At 51.3% G+C, this 23,320-nt stretch overlaps 10 protein-coding genes across 10 annotated transcripts; 6 read left to right on the plus strand and 4 right to left on the minus strand.

Moving 5' to 3' along the window:
- Window positions 1-16: 16 nt before the first annotated feature.
- On the plus strand, window positions 17-2,368 carry APUU_51339S (putative ABC transporter; the record flags this gene model as incomplete). Its single annotated transcript, XM_041706436.1, has 8 exons — window positions 17-203; window positions 313-553; window positions 624-882; window positions 942-1,389; window positions 1,439-1,518; window positions 1,571-1,724; window positions 1,780-2,057; window positions 2,126-2,368. The coding sequence occupies 8 exons, from the start codon at window positions 17-19 to the stop codon at window positions 2,366-2,368; spliced, it is 1,890 nt and encodes a 629-aa protein (XP_041558822.1).
- Window positions 2,369-3,724: 1,356 nt separating this feature from the next.
- On the minus strand, window positions 3,725-5,701 carry APUU_51340A (uncharacterized protein; the record flags this gene model as incomplete). Its single annotated transcript, XM_041706437.1, has 1 exon — window positions 3,725-5,701. The coding sequence occupies one exon, from the start codon at window positions 5,699-5,701 to the stop codon at window positions 3,725-3,727; it is 1,977 nt and encodes a 658-aa protein (XP_041558823.1).
- A 2,209-nt stretch (window positions 5,702-7,910) lies between these two features.
- APUU_51341S (uncharacterized protein) lies at window positions 7,911-8,258 on the plus strand (the record flags this gene model as incomplete). Its single annotated transcript, XM_041706438.1, has 1 exon — window positions 7,911-8,258. One exon carries the CDS (start codon window positions 7,911-7,913, stop codon window positions 8,256-8,258), a length of 348 nt encoding a protein of 115 aa, XP_041558824.1.
- A 1,886-nt stretch (window positions 8,259-10,144) lies between these two features.
- APUU_51342S (uncharacterized protein) lies at window positions 10,145-11,275 on the plus strand (the record flags this gene model as incomplete). The annotated part of the gene is made up of 1 exon (XM_041706439.1): window positions 10,145-11,275. The coding sequence occupies one exon, from the start codon at window positions 10,145-10,147 to the stop codon at window positions 11,273-11,275; it is 1,131 nt and encodes a 376-aa protein (XP_041558825.1).
- Window positions 11,276-12,002: 727 nt separating this feature from the next.
- Window positions 12,003-13,568, minus strand: APUU_51343A (uncharacterized protein; the record flags this gene model as incomplete). The annotated part of the gene is made up of 1 exon (XM_041706441.1): window positions 12,003-13,568. The coding sequence occupies one exon, from the start codon at window positions 13,566-13,568 to the stop codon at window positions 12,003-12,005; it is 1,566 nt and encodes a 521-aa protein (XP_041558826.1).
- A 1,225-nt stretch (window positions 13,569-14,793) lies between these two features.
- Window positions 14,794-16,120, plus strand: APUU_51344S (uncharacterized protein; the record flags this gene model as incomplete). Its single annotated transcript, XM_041706442.1, has 7 exons — window positions 14,794-14,854; window positions 14,904-15,033; window positions 15,090-15,354; window positions 15,408-15,438; window positions 15,492-15,532; window positions 15,589-15,755; window positions 15,811-16,120. The coding sequence occupies 7 exons, from the start codon at window positions 14,794-14,796 to the stop codon at window positions 16,118-16,120; spliced, it is 1,005 nt and encodes a 334-aa protein (XP_041558827.1).
- Window positions 16,121-16,651: 531 nt separating this feature from the next.
- dbp9 (ATP-dependent DNA/RNA helicase) lies at window positions 16,652-18,669 on the plus strand (the record flags this gene model as incomplete). Its single annotated transcript, XM_041706443.1, has 4 exons — window positions 16,652-16,859; window positions 16,912-16,988; window positions 17,066-17,544; window positions 17,601-18,669. The coding sequence occupies 4 exons, from the start codon at window positions 16,652-16,654 to the stop codon at window positions 18,667-18,669; spliced, it is 1,833 nt and encodes a 610-aa protein (XP_041558828.1).
- Window positions 18,670-18,918: 249 nt separating this feature from the next.
- Window positions 18,919-20,640, minus strand: APUU_51346A (uncharacterized protein; the record flags this gene model as incomplete). The annotated part of the gene is made up of 1 exon (XM_041706444.1): window positions 18,919-20,640. One exon carries the CDS (start codon window positions 20,638-20,640, stop codon window positions 18,919-18,921), a length of 1,722 nt encoding a protein of 573 aa, XP_041558829.1.
- A 257-nt stretch (window positions 20,641-20,897) lies between these two features.
- Window positions 20,898-22,263, minus strand: APUU_51347A (tafazzin; the record flags this gene model as incomplete). The annotated part of the gene is made up of 4 exons (XM_041706445.1): window positions 20,898-21,711; window positions 21,777-21,887; window positions 21,970-21,988; window positions 22,053-22,263. 4 exons carry the CDS (start codon window positions 22,261-22,263, stop codon window positions 20,898-20,900), a joined length of 1,155 nt encoding a protein of 384 aa, XP_041558830.1.
- Window positions 22,264-22,588: 325 nt separating this feature from the next.
- Window positions 22,589-23,160, plus strand: APUU_51348S (mitochondrial 54S ribosomal protein mL60; the record flags this gene model as incomplete). The annotated part of the gene is made up of 3 exons (XM_041706446.1): window positions 22,589-22,629; window positions 22,762-22,991; window positions 23,108-23,160. 3 exons carry the CDS (start codon window positions 22,589-22,591, stop codon window positions 23,158-23,160), a joined length of 324 nt encoding a protein of 107 aa, XP_041558831.1.
- Between the last annotated feature and the right edge of the window lie 160 nt (window positions 23,161-23,320).

Genomic DNA, 23,320 nt, shown 5'->3' on the forward strand with positions numbered 1-23,320 from the left:
CTCGCGCAATCAAACAATGGCATACAGTTCCTCCAGTGACGGGCTGAACACCCGCGATCTAGAGCAGAATGACGGCCACAACTTTCTCATGAACCACTCAGTCCAGAATTTCTCCTGGAATGATCTCACTGTCACGGTTAAGGACCGGCGGACGAAACGGCCTCGGAACCTGATTGAGAACATCAATGGGAGCGTGCAGCAAGGTGCGTACCGTACCTTACACCTACTTATCCATCTATCCACCCATATGCAAGACGCGGGGCAATTAAACGCGCCATGACGACGGTGTATGTATACCTAACAAATGCACAGGAGAATTAGTTGCGCTTATGGGTCCCTCGGGCTGCGGCAAGACCACACTTCTCAATGTCCTCGCACGCCGCGCTGCCTCGTCTGGCGCTAAGTCTTCGGGCCACTGCTATATCAACGGCGGCGAGATTGATAATGCGACTTTCGGACGCGTTACATCCTATGTTGAGCAGGAGGATGCGCTTATTGGATCGTTAACGGTGCAGGAGACGTTGAAGTTTGCGGCTGATCTATCGCTACCAGGGTATGTATGGATTGGTGCATCCATAGGCAATTTTGTACTTGGGAAAGTTCTAACAGGCTGAGTTCTTCAGGTTTGTGAGGAAGTCGGAGCGGGTTGCACGAATCAAGACGCTTCTCGAGGCTTTCGGAATTCAGAATCAGGCATCTACACTAGTTGGGACTCCAATTAGGAAGGGCATCAGCGGTGGGCAGAAGAGGCGGGTTAGCGTCGCCAGTCAGCTTATTACTTGTCCGAAGATTCTGTTTCTCGATGAGCCCACCAGCGGGCTAGATTCAACTGCAAGCTATGAGGTCATCTCGTACGTCAGGAAATTGGCTAGGGCTAATAAGGTAGGTGGCTGATCTGCTCAAGACGGGGTTGTTGGCTAGAACAAAGCTGATTTGCGAAGCTCATTATTATAGTGAGTATCCACCAACCGTCTTCTGCGACATTCCAACTGTTCGATAAGTTATTGCTTCTTTCCGACGGCAAAACCTGCTATTATGGCCCTGTCAAGGACGTCCCGCCGTATTTCGGTGGCATCGGATATCCCGTCCCTCCTCAGACCAACCCTGCAGAGTTCATCCTTGATATTGTCAGTTCTGACTTTGCGAGTGATAAGCCTTCGATGCGGGATGATGTGACGAAGATTCAGACTGCATGGGCACAGTCTCCGCAGAGTAGTGGACTAGTTCACCAAAGCGGGGAGCTCGCTGAAAAGAACAGCAGGAAGATTACAGCGGATGAGACCAGTCACCCGGGTTTGCTTAGTTTAACGCTTTCTCTCCTTTATCGCTCGTTGATCAAAAGCTATCGCGATGTTGTAGCCTACGGCATCCGTATAGTCATGTATATGGGTACGTAAAGTACAACCGGTTATAATACAGGATACACTAACTCGAGCAGGTCTGGCAATTATGATGGGCACTGTTTGGTTACGTTTAAAGACGGAACAGGACTATATCCAGCCATTTATAAATGCGATTGTACGTCTTGAGCCGTTGCCCTCAAATACACACTAGCTAATATTCACGCCAGTTCTTCGGATCAGCATTCATGAGCTTCATGGCCGTCGCCTACGTCCCGGCATTTCTTGAGGACCGCGCAACATTCACAAAAGAACGAGCGAACGGACTATACGGCGCGCTCCCATTCATAATCTCAAACTTCATTATCGGCTTGCCATTTCTCTGTACGTACGACCCTTCCATCACACCTCTACCTCTATTCTAACCCATCCACAACAGTCCTAATATCCATCCTCTTCTCTATCGTCTCCTACTGGCTATCCAACTTCCGCCCCAGCGCCTCCGCCTTCTTCACCTGGGTCATGTGGCTCTTCCTCGACCTAGTCGCCGCCGAATCCCTCGTCGTCTTCGTCACATCCATCTTCCCCAATTTCGTCATCGCACTCGCTCTCGTCGCATTTGCAAACGGCCTCTGGATGAGTGTCGGTGGGTTTCTCGTCTCGCCTACAATCCTGAACCCATTCTGGAAATATGTCTTTCATTATATTGATTACCAGGTACCCACCCACCCACGCGTCCTCTTAACTCCTAGTTACGAAGACTAATACGAGAGTTTAAAAAACAGGCGTACGTCTTCCAAGGAATGATGGTCAACGAATTCGCCTCCCGAAGCTACTCCTGCGGTGCTGACTGTAAGTGCATGTACGCGGCTGATCCTGCCAACCCCTGTCAGATCCGCGGAACGGCTGTCCTTGAGAAGTACGGGTACGCGACGGGCCGGACTGGCAAGTGGGTTGGCATCCTCGTTGGGATTATTGCGGTCTATCGCCTCTTCGGGTTTGTTGTGCTGTTTTTGAGAAAGAGGTAGGCAGGCTATTACTGAGTTGGGTTATTTTGGTATATATAGATCCCTTTGGTTTGTTGCGGTTGAGTTGGTGCACTGGGTGTCGGGCATTGGCCTCATTCCTAACTATTATTATACTTATTATATTATATATTTCGGAGATCAGGTGGGTCAGAGAAGGTGGTAAAGCTCGATGGGTACATTGGAAGCTTAGGAATTTGTTTCAAAATTCTTTTTTAATACAACTTAATATATATATAACCTACCATACTAACTCTAATATTCTAGCTACGCTCCTTTCTGATGTAGAAGACAGCTATGCCATGCCGCGACTTTTACTATATCGCAAAGACTTATAACTTATAAGGACTATGTCTCCACCATTCGGGTCAAAGTAAACCAAAACCAAAGATTTCAGTTGAGTGCAAGTCTATCTAGGTATGTGTATGTATCAACCTGGGGTCAAAAGTCGGAAAATACATCAACAGATTATGTGAAGGTAGTATGAATAGGGAACAGAGAAAAAGTGAAGATGAGGATAAAAAGTACAGCGGTAGGGATGTAGAGATAGAGGTAGAGGTGAGGGTATCGCCGGACATGGATCGCTTGGCCTGGGCCAACCTAACATCCGACTACAAGGTATCTAGCTAGGTGAAGCAATGCAAATGGGGGAATTAAATTGGAGCAGAAGAGAAAAAAAGTCAGAAGAGAAGGTGCAAGACATGCATGAATTGCTAAAATCACGAACACGAAACAGAAACAAGGGGTATATCTTTTCCTCCAGCAATCCTGGCTCATTTCTTCAATGCTGACTGTCAGAGCATGGGAAAACGCAACACAAACAAACGATGAAGAAACCAGTTGGGATATGCAGAAGAAAATCATACAGACAGATGCAAAGGTATAACATGGGTCACATCGACGTAAAACATAACCATAACCATAAGTAAACGTGACAAGAAATGAGCATCAACTAAACATCAGGCGTAAATTGAATCGTGGCAGGTCATCAAAAATCATACAATCATGTAGAACATGATAGACGTTGTGTTGAAACCCGCTGTTTTTCATAGCGGAAATGATCGAGTCGGTGCTCAGGACAGAAATCGAGAAAGCCTCCTATTCCAAAGCCAGTCTTCTTTTTTACCCAAAACCATCAAACTTTTTTTTTTCGCTGTTCCCAAAGAAAATCGGACAAGTGAAGTGGCGTCGTGCTCTTCCGCATCGTTTCCTGTTTGCTAGTAACCCAAACCGACGCCCGTCCAAGAACACGGAGAAGCTCGACAAATCCGGCGCATGAGCCAGTCCCGTCCTCTTCAGTTAGCTTCTCGGTCAGGCTTCTTATCGGGTAAAGCTCAGGTGTCAATGCGACAAAGACAACTAGTAACGACCGCCGGTGTACGTTGAGCGACTAGAGCGGCGGCTGGCGCGGTCAGACTTGCGGTCGCCTTTCCTAGAGTTATTGCTAGTGGTTGTATATTCGGAACCACCCGTCAAGTATTTCTTGGGGCGCTTTCCTTCGATATTCAACTCAACAGCTCCAGTTTGGCCGGTCCGCACGCTGATGCGCTTGCCTCCCACAGACTCTTGGGTAAAGCTCATCGTGACCCCGTTCATCGTCATGATAATGTTATCGTCGTCTTCAGGTGGCCGAGTCGTAGTCAAAACACCGCTTCCACCAGACCGAGTCCGAGCATCACTGCCGCTACCTCGGCTGCTGGCTGACCGACTCTTTTGACTGCCGCTATCACTCCCAGCATGCTGGGAATTCGCCTTGGCCTTCAACAACGCATCGCTCAGAGACATTGGGACGGCTGAGGATTTGCTGGACTGCGATGCCTGGTATTCCTCCACATCACGTTGTTTCTCCTCGAGTTCGTCACTCGGGGAGTAGTTGTAGACAGTGGGTGGCCGACGTCGCCGAGTCGAGTTCTCCACAGCAACCTGGGGACCGCCTGGCCTGGCGGAGTCGTGGTAAGCGACGGAGGGACGTCGGAGACTCCGGTTCCGCTCAGGTATCACAGTTTGTCCGCCTGGCCCGCGGTATCCATACTCGGGTAGAACATCTCGAAGGTCCGTCATGTCAAGAGATCGCGAAGGACGACGCTCAGACATTACAGACGCAGTGGTTGCTGGGTTTCGCGGTAACTCAGGTCGCTTCTGTTTCTGGATGATGGTTGGAGGGGCCCTGCTCTTGGCTGGTGCTGGTGGCGGTGGCATCGATTGGTACTGGTAGTAGTCTTCCTCGCCACGGCTACGGGAATGGGATGGGAGCCGTGGTCGGGCCTGACGGGGCGGTCCGGGAGGTGGGGGAGGTGGGGTTGGCTCCGGCGGTTCTTCTTCCACGTCCTCGTCGTCATCCTCTTCTTCTTCCTCAGATGTACCATAATCAATCGGGGGAGGCTCGAACACAGACGGACGTCGAGAACGTTGTTGCTCCCTAGGCCGGGACAATGAACGTTCGTGAAGTTCAGGTGGGCTGGCGGCGCCGGGAAAAGGATAGTAAGATGACTGCTGAGAGTAGAGCGAAGGAGGCGCCGGAGGATACACCGGAGAATTGGAGTAAGCTGAGGAGGACAGAGGCGGACCGTGGCCATATCGGTCCATCGGAGACCCACTGTACATCATCCCGTTCATGGGCGGCATCATCCCGTGAAAGCTCACAGGGCGACTGTTGGCATGATAGGAATTCGAACGAGCACTCCGACCTGGCGGGCGGTTACTCTGCGAGACCTGGACGACGGCCGATGGGGGGTAACGCGATGTGTGGGGCGACGGCGACGGTGGAGGGAAGTCATAAGAAGACCCTTGCGAAGAGTGGTACCGGTATTCCCGTTGTCGTGGCTCAACAGGTGTTGACGCATGGTATAGGCCACGGTCAGTATCCCAATGGCTTCTCGGATACTGTTGAGTATAGATCTGCTCGGGTCTTTGGGATCGTGATGGAGATCGTGGAACGTGGACCGGGGGATATCCAGCCGAAAAGGGCCCCGCGTGCATCTTGTCGTCGCGTGATGGACGAGCACTGCGATCCCGCGGCCGTTCTTTGGGCCGGTCTTTTGTTCGCGAACGAACTCGCTCAAGCTCGGTTCTTTTGTGCGAGGTGTCGACCTTAAGAGGGACCGGAGTCTTCTGGGCCGGCGGGACAGATTGGGCGCTGTTGACGGTGGCGGCAGTGCGACTCGAGTAGCCTGAATCACTGGCAGCCTCGACGAAGGGCTCCCTGGCCGGCTTCCTTATGTCTGCCTTGGAGCGTTTTGCAGTGGCGTTGGCAACTTGACGAGTTTCCGGGAGGCTAACATGGGTTTCCTCATCATATTCCTCGACGAAGGCGGCGTGAGGAACTTTCCTCGACATGGCTTTTTGGCGGCGGCCAAGGCCCAAGTTGGGTCCCCAAGCGGGAGGGGGTGCTGGCTTTGGTGAAGGCACTGTGGATGACGTGAAACGTGTTGGCCCGACAGGGCTTCGGGGGTTTTTGGTCACTCACAGCAGCCAGTGCTGCCGCTGCTCATCCAAATGAGTCAAAGAAAAAATTTTCCTCCTCGTTTCTTTTTATTTTACTTTCTTTTTTTTCTTTTCCCCCAACTGAATTGTGCTTTTCCCACTTGGTGCTTTCACCCGCTTCCTGGCTTGGTCCAGCAACCCACACTCTGAGGAGAGTCGCAAGGTGAAAAAAAGGATCCAGAGGCGCAGATCAGCTAGTTGGGCGTAGCGTAATTGATGACGGCGTCTAGATCGTTGATTGTCAGCGATGAACAGTGGATGCAGCGTCGTCCATAGATAGCGGTATCTCCATCGAAAAAAGAGAGGTGTTTGGTCAAGAGAGTTTGGCGCAGGACTAGCGACGAAGTGGGTGGAAAGACGAAGCGGGCGGAAGCGAACAGACAAGACAGGAACACATCCAGAATCCACCAACGGATCAGGCGAAGAGGAAAGAAGAGCGAGGAAGCGCGCTTGCGCTGCAGCAGTCGGCTGGCAAACGGTGAGTGGATGGCTCAAAGAGGAAAAAGTCGAGAGGCTGCAGCAGTGTGTGAATGCAGACAAGCAGCGTGTAACCGACGACGGTTGGACTGATGGAGGGGTTGGACTTGGATCTGGGCCTGACGGAGAGAACAGACAGGGCCAGGTGGGGTCCGGTGTGGAGATGGGAGGGAGCAAGAATGCGAGAAGACGAGAGAGGACCGGATCAGGCTGAAGAGGTAAACGAGGCAGTAAATAAGAAGAAGATCACCGACCAGTGGCCGGCGAGAGTGAGAGTGAGGCAGCAATGGACGGCGGACGGAGAAGAGGGGAAAAGAAACTGCAGGGCGAGGCCGTGGGCTCGCGCAGACGCCAGTTTTAAGTCGCAACCCAACTCCCTCCAGCGGAGTAATAATAGTCGCGATAATGATAATGATGTTGCCCTTGTCGCGAGAAAACGGATCGTCTGGTATTTCTTAGCCGGAGGAGTATTTTTTCTCCCATGGAGCTTTGCCGTCGAACTCCCCCTTGCTGGACGTCTTCCTCGTTTCGGAGATGCAAAAACGGCAAGTCTGCTCTGGATGACGAATAATACCTCGTCTTTCCACGACTTTTCCACACTTTTCCTGCCGGAGCAGCACCATCGACAAAAACCGGAAGGGCGAATGATGGTGGTGGGGATGAGAGGCGAGTGGCTGCCGAGCGATGCCTGATCTGCCGCTAACTGATTGTTTGTTGCTGTAGGTATAGTGTATTCATCGGTGTATCGTACGGATTACTTGCAGTGTCTATCCAACTATATATACTTGCTCGCACCGTCGTGGCCGAATCGAATCCGACCTTCCTCGAGTGATAGGCAGCCATACCACGCGCCGTGTCTAGACAACAGCAGAGATGCTGCAGACTCATCAGGTGAAGCTATCAATGCCACTCTTCATTGTCGCTCGGGAATCCAAACGTGCCAGGATACCCCAGAATGGCGTGGACCTTACCTGAATCGGCGTGGCATTACTCTACTACACTCGGCGCAGCGTACATCTGACAGGGACCATACCGTCACAGACACGGGCTGGCGACGCAAGGGGTCACCGACTCAGCCGTCTGGAGGGATAATGGAGGGCCTGAAGCTTCAATCGCGCGCTCTCATCGCAGCGATGATGGATACTCCGACTCGACTCGGGGGCTGAGAGAATGTCCGTCCATCAATGAAACGCACTCCAGTTTATCCACACCCGAGAAGTTGTGGTTTCACTAAATGGATCATTGCCAAAGCTCGCGAGTTTTGAGCGTTTTTGTGAGACGAAGGCATATCAGACCAGCGACTGCTAGGATGGTAGTCCATCCGGGGGGCAGAACTCTATGGCGATTGTGAAACTCTACACGACGGCTCGTGCTTTGGCTCATGATTCCAACATGTGACGACTCGAGACAGAGGGCGAAGTTTATACTCCGCATTCGCTTCGAGTTTCGTGGAAGCGGAGTTTACTGCTTACAAGCAGGGAAGAGAAGAGGGCACATCCATGACATTACATCTCGATATGCGACACGGTGCCACTAATCGAGCTCCCCAGTGTCGTCATTACTCCAACACACCTTAGACCGAGACATGATAGTATGGAACAAGATGCGACGAGCTCGGACTCGACAGTACTTTCGTATAGATTGGAGTATGAGGAGAAGGTTGACGCGGTATGCAAGGAAACTCCGTCTCCAGAAGATTCTCGGAGATATGAATGCACGTATGACTGCACGGTCTCCAGAGTACAAGGCCATACAGAAGTATAGGATTCATCCAGATTATTCATTCACCAGTGGACAAGAGTACGATGAGAATCAAGCGGTGAGAGGTGTGGAAATAACAGGGCAACCCCGCTGGATCAACCGGAAGCCGTGGATCGCAGATGGAACAATCCATGGAACAACTGACTTTTATTTACTCCGGCCCCATTCTTAGCTCAACTTCATCCATCCTGTTTCTTTTCCTGTCCGCCAGCTCAACAGTCAACAATAACATCGTCAGACCAGCTTTGCAGCACTTACGCCACTTACTGTGCCGGTATTATTGCCCCGTCGTGCTGGCTGCCCAAAGACATGCACGACGGCCGACGGACTGGCTGTTGCGGCCCAATAGCATTTGCCTCCACTGCGTTTGGCTTCCGTTTGGATCCATGAGCGAAGTGGAGGACAATTCGGTGAACGGAGCCCCATAGAAGTCTGAGAAGAACGCTAGAAAATTTCCACCCGACAAGCTGCTCGGAATGGTTGCAACGGAGTCGGACCGGCCCTCCATTCGCCCACTTGGTGAGATTCATGACAGGGAATGCTGGCCGTCCACTCGTCGGTTGGATCCCACGGCAGCTTCCCCCCGTGGTGTTTGAAGATATCTTCGCCTCCCCAAGGAGCGAAATTTCACCAGCGCCACAATTTCTGATGCAGTGTCTCTAGACACTGGAGTCGTTTGAGGTGACTTATTGTCCCGACTCCAAGTTCCCAACATGGCCCCTCCAGGTCCTCACCATGGCGGGGTCTGTCTGAGGCTGATAATCGTCTGTTTCGCACTTGTCTTTACGTCATTCTATCCCAACAATTGATTCATCTACCAAGCTACGGCTTGTCGAGATATGGAGACTCAATCAGAGAACTCCCCTTCTCCCATTCCGCACACTGCGTACTTTATGATGGAGCCTGCCCCATGATCCTGCCTTCCTGCACGCTAATTTCCTGCCCAATGCCCACCAGACAGGTGTCAATGTGAGTCACGACAATGTAGTGCCTGCCAATTTGCCACTCAACAGCATCGAGCGCGATATCTCGATGCAGTGTTTTTCCCCGGTGCGACTGTCGCCTCCGTCGCATAGGAACCCTGCTCTCATGCTGTCTCCCGCACCGCTTAATCGTCAAGCCTTATCTGCTTAAGGACCTAACACTGCTAGAGTTTGGCTTCGTCGGGGACTGTGGATTTAATCTGATTATCTCCATCGCCGTCAAAGCTTCTGATCTCGAGTATGCGTTACATAGATAAAGTTTGCCCAGCGATATCGACCCCGCTACATGGCTTGACGAGTGCTCTTCTCGCCAAAGTAAGCTTAATATAATATGTGCGCAGTGCAACTTGTCCAAGACCGCCTGCAGAACGCTGTTTGGATTTGCAACTGTCCTAAGTCCTCACATGCACTCGCATCAAAATACTCCGGCGTAGACTGTTTGTGTGGTTAAATTTTAGTCATCAAGGTCGATAAATGCTGTACGAAGCTAGTCCGAGTACGGGCCCTTTAGCTGGGTCGAAAACCCTATCTCCAAGCCTAGCTGGCTCGTAAATCTCGATTAGCTACCATGGCCTCGTGGCTGGAAGCGAAGAAAGGCTCTGAATCGTCTCCAGTCTTGACTGGGGGGGGGGGCGTAGATCCAGATCGGGTTAGCGTGGTCGATAAGACAGCTGAGTCAGCTTGTTACCCCGGCCACGGCGCCAACCCAAACAAAAGAGCGTCATTCCCAGCCTCTCCGTTTCCTCCAACCACCGCATTTTCGGGCTGGGACCCGATCTCTCGATGCCTTCCTGACTACATTCTCTCTTCTTTTGGTAATACCTTCATTTTTGAGCCTTGATTTTCTTCATTGTTCAACTTACTGACCTAACCATTGACTGCTTTGCCTTTAGTTGCACATTCTATTTACCTGCTCTACGAAGTATACCGATCGGCTGGAGATCGCGAACAACACCGCGCAATCTGCCTCTCGATACGGGTCTTTTCTTGTCAGGTGAATAGTTGTTGGGATTTCCGTTAACGAAACTACCGGAGACTCGTCTTGGGCTGCGTGCTCTTGACAGCTCTAGCAACCATGCCTCCAGTCCAGCAGGCGGGGTGGTTCCCCAGCATTCTTGGTCGATCCATTCTCAGCGGCATCCATCAGAATTCCCCACGAGAACTCGAGAGCGATCTTGCCGTGACACCGACGACTCAAGTGGACAAAACACATACACTGGTCGTGCGTGATGCGGACAGAACGTACCAACCAGGACAGGGTGCAATGGACCCAAGCAGCATAAACATGCGCGGATTGTATGCTTTGTTTGCTATTCTGGGAGCAGCGCTTGTCCTGGCATCCATTTGGTTCTTTTTCTGGGCAAAGGACGGCGGATTCATTTGGAGGAAGGGTGATTGGGAAGATTATAAGTCAACTGTTTTGCGGCGAAAGGGTCCTGATGGGAGAACCCTTAGTAATGCTACAAAGAGCACAAAGCTAGGTGGAGGTAGCATCGTTGGTAAAGGCTACACCGACGATGGCTACACCGTGGCCGACACCGCTCCTGGATACAGTGACACTGCTACTACGATCACCGAGAAAGAACCGAGACGCAAGCGCAACCTTCGCGATAAATTCCGCCGCAAGCGCAGGCACGAAAAGTATGAGGGCGAAGCGGACGAGGACGTCCGTGCCTACCGCAAGGAAAGGCCTGCTCAGATTGGTGGCATCAACCGCGAAGCAGATGGCACATACTACGGTAGCGACTACGACACCTCGAATCCACCTACGCACTACAACCAAAGCGAGATGAGCGAAGTCCGCGACTACGCCTATGAGCCTGCTCGCCCTTCTCATCAGAAGCGAGACTTCTCCTTCGCCCCCGGCTCGGAAGAGACCATGAGCCAGACCACAACAGAACGTATGGTCCGTGAACCATCAGCCCGCAGACACAACCGCCGCCGCGAACGACGTCGCGCACCCCCGACGTCATCTTCTCGCCAGAGCAGTCCGCGTAAGCGCGAGTCTCGTGGCCACTACACCGAACCCCTCGACTTCTCCTCAAACTCGCAAGCCCGCTCAGATTACCAGTACTCAAACGTTGACACTGAAGAACAAGACATCGGCACTGTCAGCTACCACCACCCAATTCCCGGTCTCAGCAAGGGCTACCGCCGCGATGGAGCCCGTAGCCGGCGGAGGGATAGTCTGAGTGATAGCGACTGAGGAGACTCGGTACTCATGAAGCAAATCTCCACTTGACTTGCCTGTCTACCAAATTGTAAATAATATCGACCTGATTGGGTTACCTGAGATTGATATGTCTAGAAACTTTACGAGCGCAATGGGAACAATGGATTGAGGATCCGGGATTTATGTTTATGTTACGGGAATGAGATTCATCCGGAGTCGTTTTTTCTTGCTTTATCTACTATATGGTTTATATTATGACGGGGATGGATGGATATGGAATCGGGATCTGTATTATTTGATAGCACTACGATTTAAAGTGGTTTTCCCCCGTAGGTTTCCTTACGTACTTTGTACTTAGTTAGGCATACATACACTCAAGATCTTTCCGTCGAACTCTCGCATCTAACGAAAGTCGCGTTATGTAGTTTTTTTGTTTCGAGGCACCCTAGTTTAAACCGCTGGCTGATTGTGAATGGTTACTACCTAAAGATGCTGAACCGAAAGCCGATAAATATTCTTCTAATAATACAAGGACAACCTTGAACAGAATAGAATAAAACTGGAAGCACCCTAAACAAATGCATGAACCCTCCGAATGCTTGCCCTTGTATATAGATGACGGTTGATGCAGATGACATATGAAAAGAAAAGATGGCGAAAATACAGTCGCAGCAAAAATGAATGGACCGGAAGAAGTATGCAAGTCTCAAGAAAATGTATGTATGAAACAAAAGGAAAGGAAATGAAAGTAAAGCCAACGTCAAGGGCTGGAGCCCGGCCGCATACTGCCTACTTTCGGGGCCGACGCTCGTGGTGAAGATGGTGGTGAGGGTAAAGACTGGGCTCTCATCACCACGTCCGGTTTGCGACCCGTTGCACATCCGACTACGGTATCTTCTCCGTCGTCGATGTTATTTAAATACGGGTTATATGATGAGGGCGCCAGCGCCGTCTCATCGGAGAACCAGGTATCGAGCACAGCCTGTCCGATATCTTGGTCTTGCCAGCCTTGCTCGCGAAGGGGTTGCCAGAGAGGCGAGCGAGTAAGGCGCCATATGCCAACTGATGAGATTCGAAGCTGGTGGAGCATCCATTTGTTCATGTACTCGTTAGAGCTGATGGACGACTTTTGTTGGAGGGCTTGGTTGAATTGGTGCTGGCTTCTTGGCGTTATCTCTGGGATACCACTTTCTATCTCCAAATGTTCATTATTGCCCAGCGATAGTGCACCGGTTTCCTCCGGGAATACTGCCAAGTCTTGGGGTGGAAGTTTTAAAGGGTTTGGTTCCGGCTCCCATATTTGACCACCCATGTACGGATGATAAGAGTGGAGGGAAGATAGATCTTGATAAGCGAAGCGCTTATGATCTTGCTCTAGGCAAATCATGCGGAAAGCGTCCACATCCATCTGTGTATTATTTAGGTCCTTCCATGTATTGTTGTGTTCTTCTTCAAATGTCTGCAAGAAATCTGCAGATTCTTGATCTAGGGGCAAGTCTAACCGCTGCCTTTGTGCCTGCTTTTCGTTGGCCATGTACCACTCTGATTCGAGCTCTGCAAGTTGGTCTTGAAGCATCCGTTCCTGCGCTATGCCGGTCAGGTAAGTGATTACATGACTAGGAGTCTCGTCCGTGGATTCCTCTTCTGTGCCCGGGCTTGAGAATCGTGTATCACTTTGGAAGTTTGGTGCGCCCCCATTATTGAACGAGCCGGCAAAGTCTTCCATGGACATCTTGAGAATGTATTCTTGCTCTTCCAGGTTATCTTCCTCTTCACGATAACTATTTTCCAATTTCACATATTCTTCTGCAGTTGTCTGAAGAAGCTCATACTCCTGCATAATTGGTTCTGCCTCGGGGTGGTCCAAGTTGGCAAAGAAGGCGTTGAGACGCTTCATAAGCTCCACTCTAAGTTTCATTTCGTCTTCTCGCTTGTAACTAAGCGCCATACGTGACTGGCGGGCGTGTACTCGTAATGCAGAGAAGTCATCGAGCCTTTTATAGACGTTCACGATTTGCGCTTCACGGGCGTTTCTCGAGATATCCCCCTGGCTTGTGGTGCGTACATTATGATCTTCCTGTTCATCGCCCTGTCCCTGGTCAGTTTCCTGATTATTAGAGCCAGGCGGCGCTGGGCCAATAGGCTCGGAACCGGGTGAGTGCTGCTGGGAGCCATATGTAGGCAAGGCAGGAACACCTTGCGCGTCGGGCCCGCTGATATGCAGAAATCCGGTTGAATCAGGGCGAGGTTCACTGCGCTGGCTCTCAAGCCTAAGTGCGGACTCGGTCTTGCTATTCTGCCGATACTGGAGCGCCTCCACAAACATTATTGTCAGCAGTGTCGCGCCAGCGTAAAGTTGAAGTACTGAGGAAGGGGCGCGTTGAAGTAAACAGCCTTACCCATCCCATTCCCTTCTTAAAGTTTGTTGCTATGGTGCGCCAGTTCAAGAATGCGCCGTCGGGGGCTCGAAAGTCAACCATGGTGGCCCCATGCCCAGGGGCGTCACCGGCTGTGGGGGTGAGAAACTACGGGCCGACCCACGTGGAGAGCACGTCAAGAGTAAACAGATTTCTGGGTGTCCAGGGGGTGGCTCAGAGGCCGCGGGCAATGTAGAGGTGTTAACGGATTCCTCCGTCAGAGCGACGCGGTTTTCATCTACCTAACCTCGTAAAGTTCGCATGCCTGCTCCGGCCTCCCAAATTTGGGTAATCAGCCTGATATTGGGAAGCGACAACCCAACTGCAATAGTAGCAAATAATGTCATATTATCCAATAACGCACAAAGAACGGCCGTGACTCAATGTGTAACCCTCGCGACTGCATCGGACACGTCGTTTGGCCGCTCTGCGCAAGGTTTAGGATATCATAGCATCTCATAGGCGGAAGAACCGTCCAAAAGAGGTCCGTTCGAATCTCTCACAAAATCACGAGCAGGATTCGGACCATGGAAGCGTCTCAAGTGTTTGCCGTCTCATGTCGCAGCATGCGGGAGTATCCGATCACGCCGAGCAGCCCAGGGTGTCATCAGTTATCACGGGCGATGACGACGAGTTGCAGCGAACCACGACGCAGGAAGCGAGCTGACTCCGTTTGATCCGGGCTGAAAAGGAGGGAAGCGAGGGAGAGCGTCGAGTGTGATTGAGTCGTGGGGGGAGCTCCGGGACTAGTGGACGCAATCCCCGTTCCTCCCGTCCGATGGCATCGGGGCCCCTCCCTCCACTATCTCCCTCGACCCAACCACGAGCCGGCCTAGCAGGCCATTGTTCGCGTCATGTGTTGACAACTCAGGATGGACGTGCATTCCATACTCCCAAAGCGGGGGCTGTCGCTTGAAAAGAGCCTCATCTCGTCTCTATTCCGGAAATGCAGACTGCCACTTGCTCGAGAGCTGGGGGACCAGGGTATAAAGCATGTGTTGTGATTCAGCCGGGTCGACTTTTCGTCGCACGCACTTCCTCACTGCATCCTGGCTAAGGGTTGGAGAGTCGGGATAGCGTCTCGCTTCAATTTATTGCTTCGCACAATTGGGAAGCCCGAGTGCCGCTCTCAACATGCCTCCCAGATATGGCGACGATTATCGCTCTGATGAGCGCAACTCTACCCGCCCAAGAGGTAAGTTACGATTCTCTGTGAACGGGAAAATAAGCTTACCCCGTGCTAGGCTCACGCTCGCGCGAGTCTACGGGATATTACGCTCAGGGCTACCCCGGCGACTCTTACCCCGATGCACAGAGACCACGAGGTGTCGTTAATGCAGAACCTTCGGCGTTACCTAGGCAGCCTCTTCAACAGTGAGTGGCGCTATTGAGGCTTTGATGTTGACTTTGTTTGTATGCTAATTTCGAAGGATCCCGCCAAGTGCAGGAGAACTCCAGTATATGCATGCCCCGGGTCATGCTGGTCAAGACCACTATGGTACACCCTTTGATGATTTTCATGGTCTATCGTCTGGCCAAACTGGCGTACCCGGTCCTGGGAGTTACCAGGGATATCCACCCCCAAACGGCCAACCCCCTGATCCAAACATGGACTTGACATCTCCACAACAGTATGACTCCCACCACAGCCCCAGAAGAGGGTCGAGTCGTTCAGAGTCAACCATTTTCGACGGTGTGAGTCAATGTCCTTTGTAAAATTTGGTCGACTTATCCTAATGAAAATTTAGCATCCTGCTGTTATTTCTACACTGGATCCACGTAAGGCCTTCCCTTCACCTCACTAGAACAAAGAGTAACAATCACTATCTCAGGATATGTTTTGCAACCAAGAAGCTACTACACCACTGGAAAGGTATGTGCAAAGGCTTTGGCTGGCCCGTCGTTTTCGTCATGTCTAATTATGATTAGATCTTCGCAATACTATGGCACGAGAACTATGGAATGTCGAACGGGCACGGGAACGGAACCGTTATTACCCACGGCCCGACGTTTACAGGACGATTCAATGAGCCGATTTATAGCGCTATTCGCCGTATGGTCGTTTTCAGCACAACCGGCCAGAAGTCACTTTGCTTGTGAGTGACCAGTGTCTCATCCTTCATTCCATTAAAGACTGACCGTGCGGCCCAGCCCCATAAGTACGTATGGCAACCGTGGTGTCGCAAAGCCAAACGTGGACCCTGACACGCATGCAATTGTATACCCGCGGGGTACATCGCCCATCCGGGAGGCCAACGAGCCACGTATGATTAAGGAGCCTCTGGAGGTGGCCGTTGAGTCGTATGATGAAACACTCAATCCTATGTCGAGGCTGGACTTTGGCAAAATACACACTGTGGAACATAACGTCAAAGTGCTTCCAATCGGAAGAATAACAAGCAAATCGATGACGAGATTTATACAATACACGAGAGACGAAATGAACAACTTGGTTTACTAATGTCAACCAATATTATGCTCATCCTGTCCGTGTATATCTGCGCTGAGATGCAAAATATTAACGGAAACCCAACTTTGGATCTTTTTTTTTTTTTACACTTTTATACAACACGTTTGCGAAAATACGATTCGCACGATTGATGAGACTGAGAACATACGTTTGCAAGATCCACAACTAATGTCTGTCTTGCGATGGCAGTAGCTACACAATACGTTGTTATTGGTATTCGGCAGCTCTCCAATTTTTCGGTCTTTGATGCTTCAGGCTTTGTCTTGCGTCACCGCGTTTTATAGTATAACCAGAATGTCTAGTCGTTGAATGAAATTCAGTTGTTTACATGAAGTTTATATACTTCCTCCTCACCAACGCTAAATCCGATAGAGTAACTCCGGCCAAGAGGTGGGGACGCTAAAAGTACTGCCGCGAGAAAGCTCACCGCCATACAGATTTTCTGACGCAAAACTTCACCCGCCTTGAATCTTTGATTCTGGAACCATTCTCTCAGCGCATTTCTTTTGACGGACAGAAAAAATGAAGCGGAAGCTAGACGCCAACGATATCCCATCTCCAGAGCCTGCCGAGGCTAAGGAGACGAAGGACGCCGATACCACAGAAGACTTCGAAAACCTCAGCCTCGATCCCCGACTGCGCCAAGCCCTGGTTAAAGAGAAGTTCAGCAAGCCCACCCCGGTACAGGCGAAGGCTATTCCACTTGCCCTTGCGGGGAAGGATATCTTAGGTATGTCGAGTTGGTTGTACAGATTTTATGTATAGGGTACTGACGAAGACAGCCCGTGCAAAAACCGGCTCTGGCAAAACGGCCGCGTACGTCCTTCCGATTTTGCAAACTATTCTTCAGAAAAAGGCGGTTCGTAATCTCCACATTTTCTCTTATATCCAGGTTATAGAAGGTGTTCAAGTATATACTAATCGTACATTTTACAGATCGACCCCTCACTAAAGGCTACTACCGGCCTCATCCTCGTCCCCACTCGAGAACTCGCTGAGCAAGTCCAGAAGGTCGTCACCACATTCGCTGCGTTTTGCGGGAAGGATGTTCGCTCGGTGAATCTGACACAGAAAGTATCGGATGCCGTTCAAAAGTCAATGCTCGCAGATTACCCCGATATTGTCGTATCGACACCTGCTCGTGTCATCGCCAATCTTGGAACGTCGGCACTTTCTTTGGAGAACCTCACGCATTTTGTCATTGACGAAGCTGATTTGGTTCTTTCGTACGGTTATGAGGATGATATAAATGCATTGTCCAAAGCAATCCCACGGGGTGTACAGACGTTCCTTATGAGTGCTACTCTCACCGCGGAGGTGGATACTCTCAAGGGTTTGTTCTGTCGCAGCCCGGTAGTTTTGAAGTTGGAGGAGAAGGATGACCAAGGTTCCGGTGTTAGCCAGTTTGTCGTCAAGTGAGTAAATCTTGGTTATGTCTGCAATGATTTTCGTGAGCTAACGTTGAAATCAGATGCGCGGAGGATGAGAAATTCCTGCTCACCTATGTCATCTTCAAGTTACAGTTGATCAAGGGCAAGGTTATCATATTCGTCGGAGATATTGACCGAAGTTACCGTCTCAAGTTGTTCTTGGAACAGTTCGGAATCAAAAGCTGTGTTCTGAACTCCGAATTGCCTGTAAACTCACGTATTCACGTGGTCGAAGAATTCAACAAGGGTGTCTACGACATCATCATTGCCGCCGACGAGCAAGAGATCCTCGGCGCATCAAAATCGTCAAGAAAATCCAAGGAAGCAGCAGTCGAAGACGAAGCCAACCCCTCAAGCGACGAAGACGAACAAGAAGCCCCATCAACCTCCAACAACCGCTCCGACAAACGTCGCAAAGTTACTTCTAAGGGAAAAGACTACGGCATCTCCCGCGGTATCGACTTCCAAAACGTCGCCTGTGTTCTAAATTTCGACCTCCCCACCACCTCCAAATCTTACACCCACCGCATCGGCCGCACAGGCCGCGGCGGCAAAACAGGAATGGCCCTCTCCTTCGTCGTCCCCGCAGAGAACTTTGGCAAGCACAAACCCACCTCAATCCCCACAGCAAAGCACGACGAGTCCGTCCTTAAGAAGATCGTCAAGCGCCAGTCCAAAATCGGGCATGAGGTCAAACCTTACCACTTCGACATGACCCAGGTCGATGCCTTCCGGTACCGTATGTCCGATGCCCTGCGCTCCATCACCCGCCTTGCGGTCCAGGAAGCCCGCGCACGTGAGATCCGCCAGGAATTGGTCAAGAGCGAGAAACTGAAGCGTCATTTCGAGGAGAATCCCGATGAGCTGAGACAGCTGCGTCACGATGGCGAGTTGCGCTCAGCGCGGATTCAGCCCCACCTTAAGCACATCCCTGAGTATTTGATGCCGGCGAAGGGGAAGAAGGGTATCTCGAGTGACGATGTTGGGTTCGTTGGGTTTAGGAAGATGGGTGATAATCGCATTCGTAAAGCCAGGGATAGGAATCGTGGCAGGGGGAAGCCCGTGAGGAAGGTTGATCCGTTGAAGACATTTAATAAGGGGAGGAAGTGAATCATCTAAATAATTAGCTCTATAGGAGGGAAGGAGGGCAGTTGTGATTTTGTAGAAGCGGAAAATTTGCACATGATATCATTTTTATGCATATAGGAATCGATTTTGACATTTATAGATTAACGCTCCAGGCCAGTTTGTACAGTAAAATTGCATATAAATGTAACCACGAGCCGCAAGGTTGGAGATGAAGCATCAAATGTTGTTTTGTATATATATATTTGGAAGAGAATATAATACAAGAACCATCTAGAGGAATGTATCTCTCAACTCCGGCCCAAGTAGTTTCTCTCGAACATCATCTGCCAACTCCTCCAGGCCGAAGGAGAAATGGACCCATTTCCCACGCCCGTTTTTCCTAGTCCGCAATACCCGCCGCTGGACTTCCTTCGCGGCACGCATTTGCTCTCGGAACCGCTCTAGCTCCTTTGCCATCCGGTATTTTTGACGTTCTTCATCGACGTCCCATGATTCGGTTGATGCGACTGCCGTTGGGGCATAGGCAGAAGAGGCTAGGGATCGAGGGTTGGGAGCATTCGTTTCCGATGCAAGACCCACCACGCTATCTGTGACATTCCCAGTGTCATCGACATGGGGAAGCCATCCCGGCCCAAGACGAATCCATTCGATGTCTCTCCATGACCCATTCCACTCGGGGCCTGCTGAATATGTCTCGCCCTGGGGCCCGGCACCTTCCCAATTGAGGGCTGGAATCCAGTCGCCGCAGCCTTCCAAGTCTAACCACTTAAGGCAATAGGTCACTCGTGAAAGTTTGCGGAGGATACCGGCGGATTCGGCCCAGTTGTTCTCCATTGCGGAGTACGAGTCGGTGCCACCGTAGGCGAAGGTAAGAGATCTATGCGCTGGGTGTCTGACGCTGGCATTGATAGCATTCGGTGTAACCGTTGGGACTGGCCAGTGTGCTAGAGAGAGGTGTGTGATCGTTGACAGACGAGAGAGCAGGCTGATAAGCGAGTTCCAGTTTACTGACGATGGGTGGGGATGTGCCAAAGATAAATACTGTAGGTTCTCAAAACGCAGGTGCTGCAATGTCTTGGGGATAGCATTGCCGGGACCGGCGTCAGCCCCATCCTCGTATTCATCCTCCCAAGACAAAGGGACGGATTCCGCGGTGTCTTTCTGAGAAGGCGCCTTCTTGGGAAGAAATAGTTCCATAGAGAGCTGCTTCAAGGAAATCCATCGGCCTACTGCGCCGCTGAGATCAAGATGCGTAACATCTGAATCGCCGTCAGCCATCCGATCCTGGCCCTCGTTGTCAAACGCAGCCGAGTTGTCGAACAGGGGCTTGAGACCGCGCATCAACCCCGCCAGAGGCTGTTCCCCGGAATAGTATCCAACATAGCTCAACAATAATAATTTAATATGTGTGGGCAATAAGCCAAGGAATTGCCCATCGTATGCGACATGCCATGCCCAATGTATGGCCATTGACTTCATCAACGTATGCACGAAGCTCCCCGTCACAGGAAACTCCCTGCCCGGTAGGCGCTCAAGGCGGTGGATGACCTTCGCCGTTTCATCGGAGTCCAATTCAGTTTTCTCAGCATCTTCTGCGCTGGTATCACCCGAAAGCCAGCTCTCAGGTGGAGGCGGGCCAGCTGTCCGTCTCGGTCGCCGTCCGCCGATGACAGTAGTGCGGCGAGCATCTGGACGGGGACGGGGTGGTGGAGTTTCGGGGAGCTCGAGCAAATTCCGCAAAGATGGGTGGACAGACCGAGGTACGATGTGTCGGGGTACACTGCGGCTGTTACCAGATAACGATGGCGATACCTGTGTCCGGCGCAGGTGGCTGATCAGGTCGTTGACTGAAGGTTGTTCGGGTTCCCCGCTCGGCGAGGCTGGCGAACGGAATCGATCATTCTGGCTGCTGCGGGGGCTCGAAGTGGCTAAGGTATGGTGGGGGGTGCTGACGGGTTTTGAAAACGTATTCTTGTGGTGTTTCTTGGGCATAGGTGCTTGAGGTGATTGAAAGAAAAAGAAAGGAAAAGGGCACACTGGGGAGTTAAACGATGACGGTGAGGGGTACACTAAGAAAGTGAGGCTGAGGCGGAGTCAAGAGTCATCACAGGAGTAGGAGTCATCGCGCAATTCGCCCCATACTTCATGCACACCAAGTTCAGCTTCTCTGGCTTTGCGCTTCTCAAGTCTAATTTGATTTTGTACATTGTGTCTATCTCGTTGCATCTTAATTTACAGTAGGTTGAAGTTCATACATCCCGAACCCATGACTCATCTTCCATCTTTCCCTCACGCTTCGGTCCCTCCTCGATCCACGTTTCGACAAGACCTGCCTTAGGATCCTCATCGGAGTGTCCCCGAGACCTTCGGACTTCAAGGACGAGATCCCTGACCTTCTTCGTTACCTCCTTTCGTAACTCGACGGCCTCCGCTCCATACAGAAGCTCGTCACTCAGAGCACCGAGCGGAAGATCGCGAGTTTCTGGAGAAGCCAGCTCAGCCTTCGCCTTGATCTTCTGCCATCGACCGCGCATTTCGCCAAAGACCGCTTCAGAATCCACCTTCTGCCCGAACGTCACACTGACCTCCTTTCCAGGTCGCGGGACACCCCGCGGGAACCCACGGCTCTCGTGCATGACCTGATCGAATCCCTCTAACCAAATTGGAACAACGTCGGGACATTCGCTCGCCTCGAGTATCAACCTAGCAACACCCCACTTGAAGTATCGCATAGTTTTGGACGGAGCTTGGTGAATCTTTCCTTCTGGAAAAATATGAACCCAGGAGAAAGAATTGCAGGAGTATGCGGATGGCGCAAGGTGGGAATCATGGCCATCCGTGGTGTAAGCCGTAGGAAGATCGGAAAAGGGATCAACGCAGACGTTTTGCAAGCTCCAGCTTTGACGCTCGGGTAAAGCAAGGTGCGGTTCGGCGGGGAAGGGACCTTTAGATAGGAGTCGAATCGCCTGGGTCACAGCTGGTTGCGCGATACCACCGTGCTTCGAATGGGCAGATCTATGAGTAGGTAGTAGCTGGCCCATTGTGAAGAACAAGGCCAAGGGTCTGCCAACGCGCAGAGTTAGCCGGCGCGATCAAATTGTTACCGACAGGTTAACACGGGCCCATACCGGGTCTGGTAGCAGATGTCATGACTAGCAAGCCCCCATCTTCTGTTCGACGATGAGAGCCCAAAGTTGTACTTCAAGGGGAGAAATCCCCACACCAGCGGGTCATCCATTCTGTCGCGAGCCGGTCAGCGCTATCGTATGAGCATGTAGAGAATCGAATGGCCTCGGTCGTGAGGCGCATATACGTACGTACACGCTAATGTGGTTGGAGACTATAATAATATATTGCGTTAGACAAGTTCACGTCGCGTAGCAAACAGAAGGAGATGCCAGTACCTGTAAGTAAACCTTTCTTGCGTTGCGATGCATCCTTTCTCGACTCAAGCAGCTCCAGGAACTGCTCCATGCCATGAGTCTCGGGATAACTGCACCCATACAAGAAAGACCGGCACAACCCCGCGACACTCAATATTGTGGTGGCCGAGAGCGACCTCCAAAAGAGAGAGGGACTCTCGCCCGTTGCACCAGAATCTGTTTGCCGCGACATCGTGTCGGTTCTATCGGGTATCCATAGGAAGTGCAACAAAGTCTAAGAAACGAACAGCGCAACCAGGCAGTATACGCAATGGAAAACCATGAAGAAGGGAGTGGAATGCAGCACTGTCGACGAGGTGCAGAAGACCGGGGGAAGGGCGTGAGAGTAATCGGCAACATCATTGGCCTCTGGGAATTTGTTGCGCCGCGGAGGTTGACGGAGCACGGACCACCCGAAACCTCGACGGGATTTTCCGTGCAGGCAGGACTCCGTGAAGTTCGAAGTTCACCATCACAGCGACTTCTACAACCGCCTGCTTTCGCATCATAGAGCAAAGATGTTCAAACCTTCGTCACCATTATTCTCGGGTCTTCTATGGTACGTTTCCTCTCCGTATCCCTGCACGCTGCCAGATTCTGCCATTCCGGTCTCGACACACCCCCATTGAACACGCGACCTCCTCTGGATTTAAATACAATATGGCCGACTCTAATACCTATTCTCGCATAGGAAAATCCCATGGCGCATCTCACAGCCCCAGAAAACCCGCCAACGCAAGCGTCTGCGCGCTGTTGACCGCGTAGTCGACACCCTTAGTACAGCTCTTCGCCGAAACGGCGAGTCCACAAAAGCAATCGACAGATGGCACAAGGAAATGCCGCGAGAGGAGGAGATGCTACCACGAGACAAATACACCCTTTTCGACAAGAAGGAGAAGACGTACCGCAAGGGCATTCATAGTAAGTCATACTACGCCATGCCGCTTGGTCCTGCACCATCCTTTTCTTCGAGGGCCGAGGGCTTTCAGAGGCCCGGGAATGTGAATTGCATGGAATCTAACAGGAACTCAAATTAGAACTACCAAAATGGACGAGAGTCAGCCAGCGGGTCAACCCCCCGGGTTTCTAAACGACATCGCGCCCTACCTCGCCTACTAGCTACCTTCTACTATCGGATACCTTTCATCGATATTACGATACCACTGTATTATATGCCTCTCTTTGTACCGCCACACTTGCCGCTAGAGGAGAAACTCGGGGTACGAAAGAATATATGGGGTTTTACGGAG

The sequence above is a fragment of the Aspergillus puulaauensis genome, chromosome 5, assembly GCF_016861865.1.
Source record: "Aspergillus puulaauensis MK2 DNA, chromosome 5, nearly complete sequence".
Lineage (NCBI taxonomy): Eukaryota > Fungi > Ascomycota > Eurotiomycetes > Eurotiales > Aspergillaceae > Aspergillus > Aspergillus puulaauensis.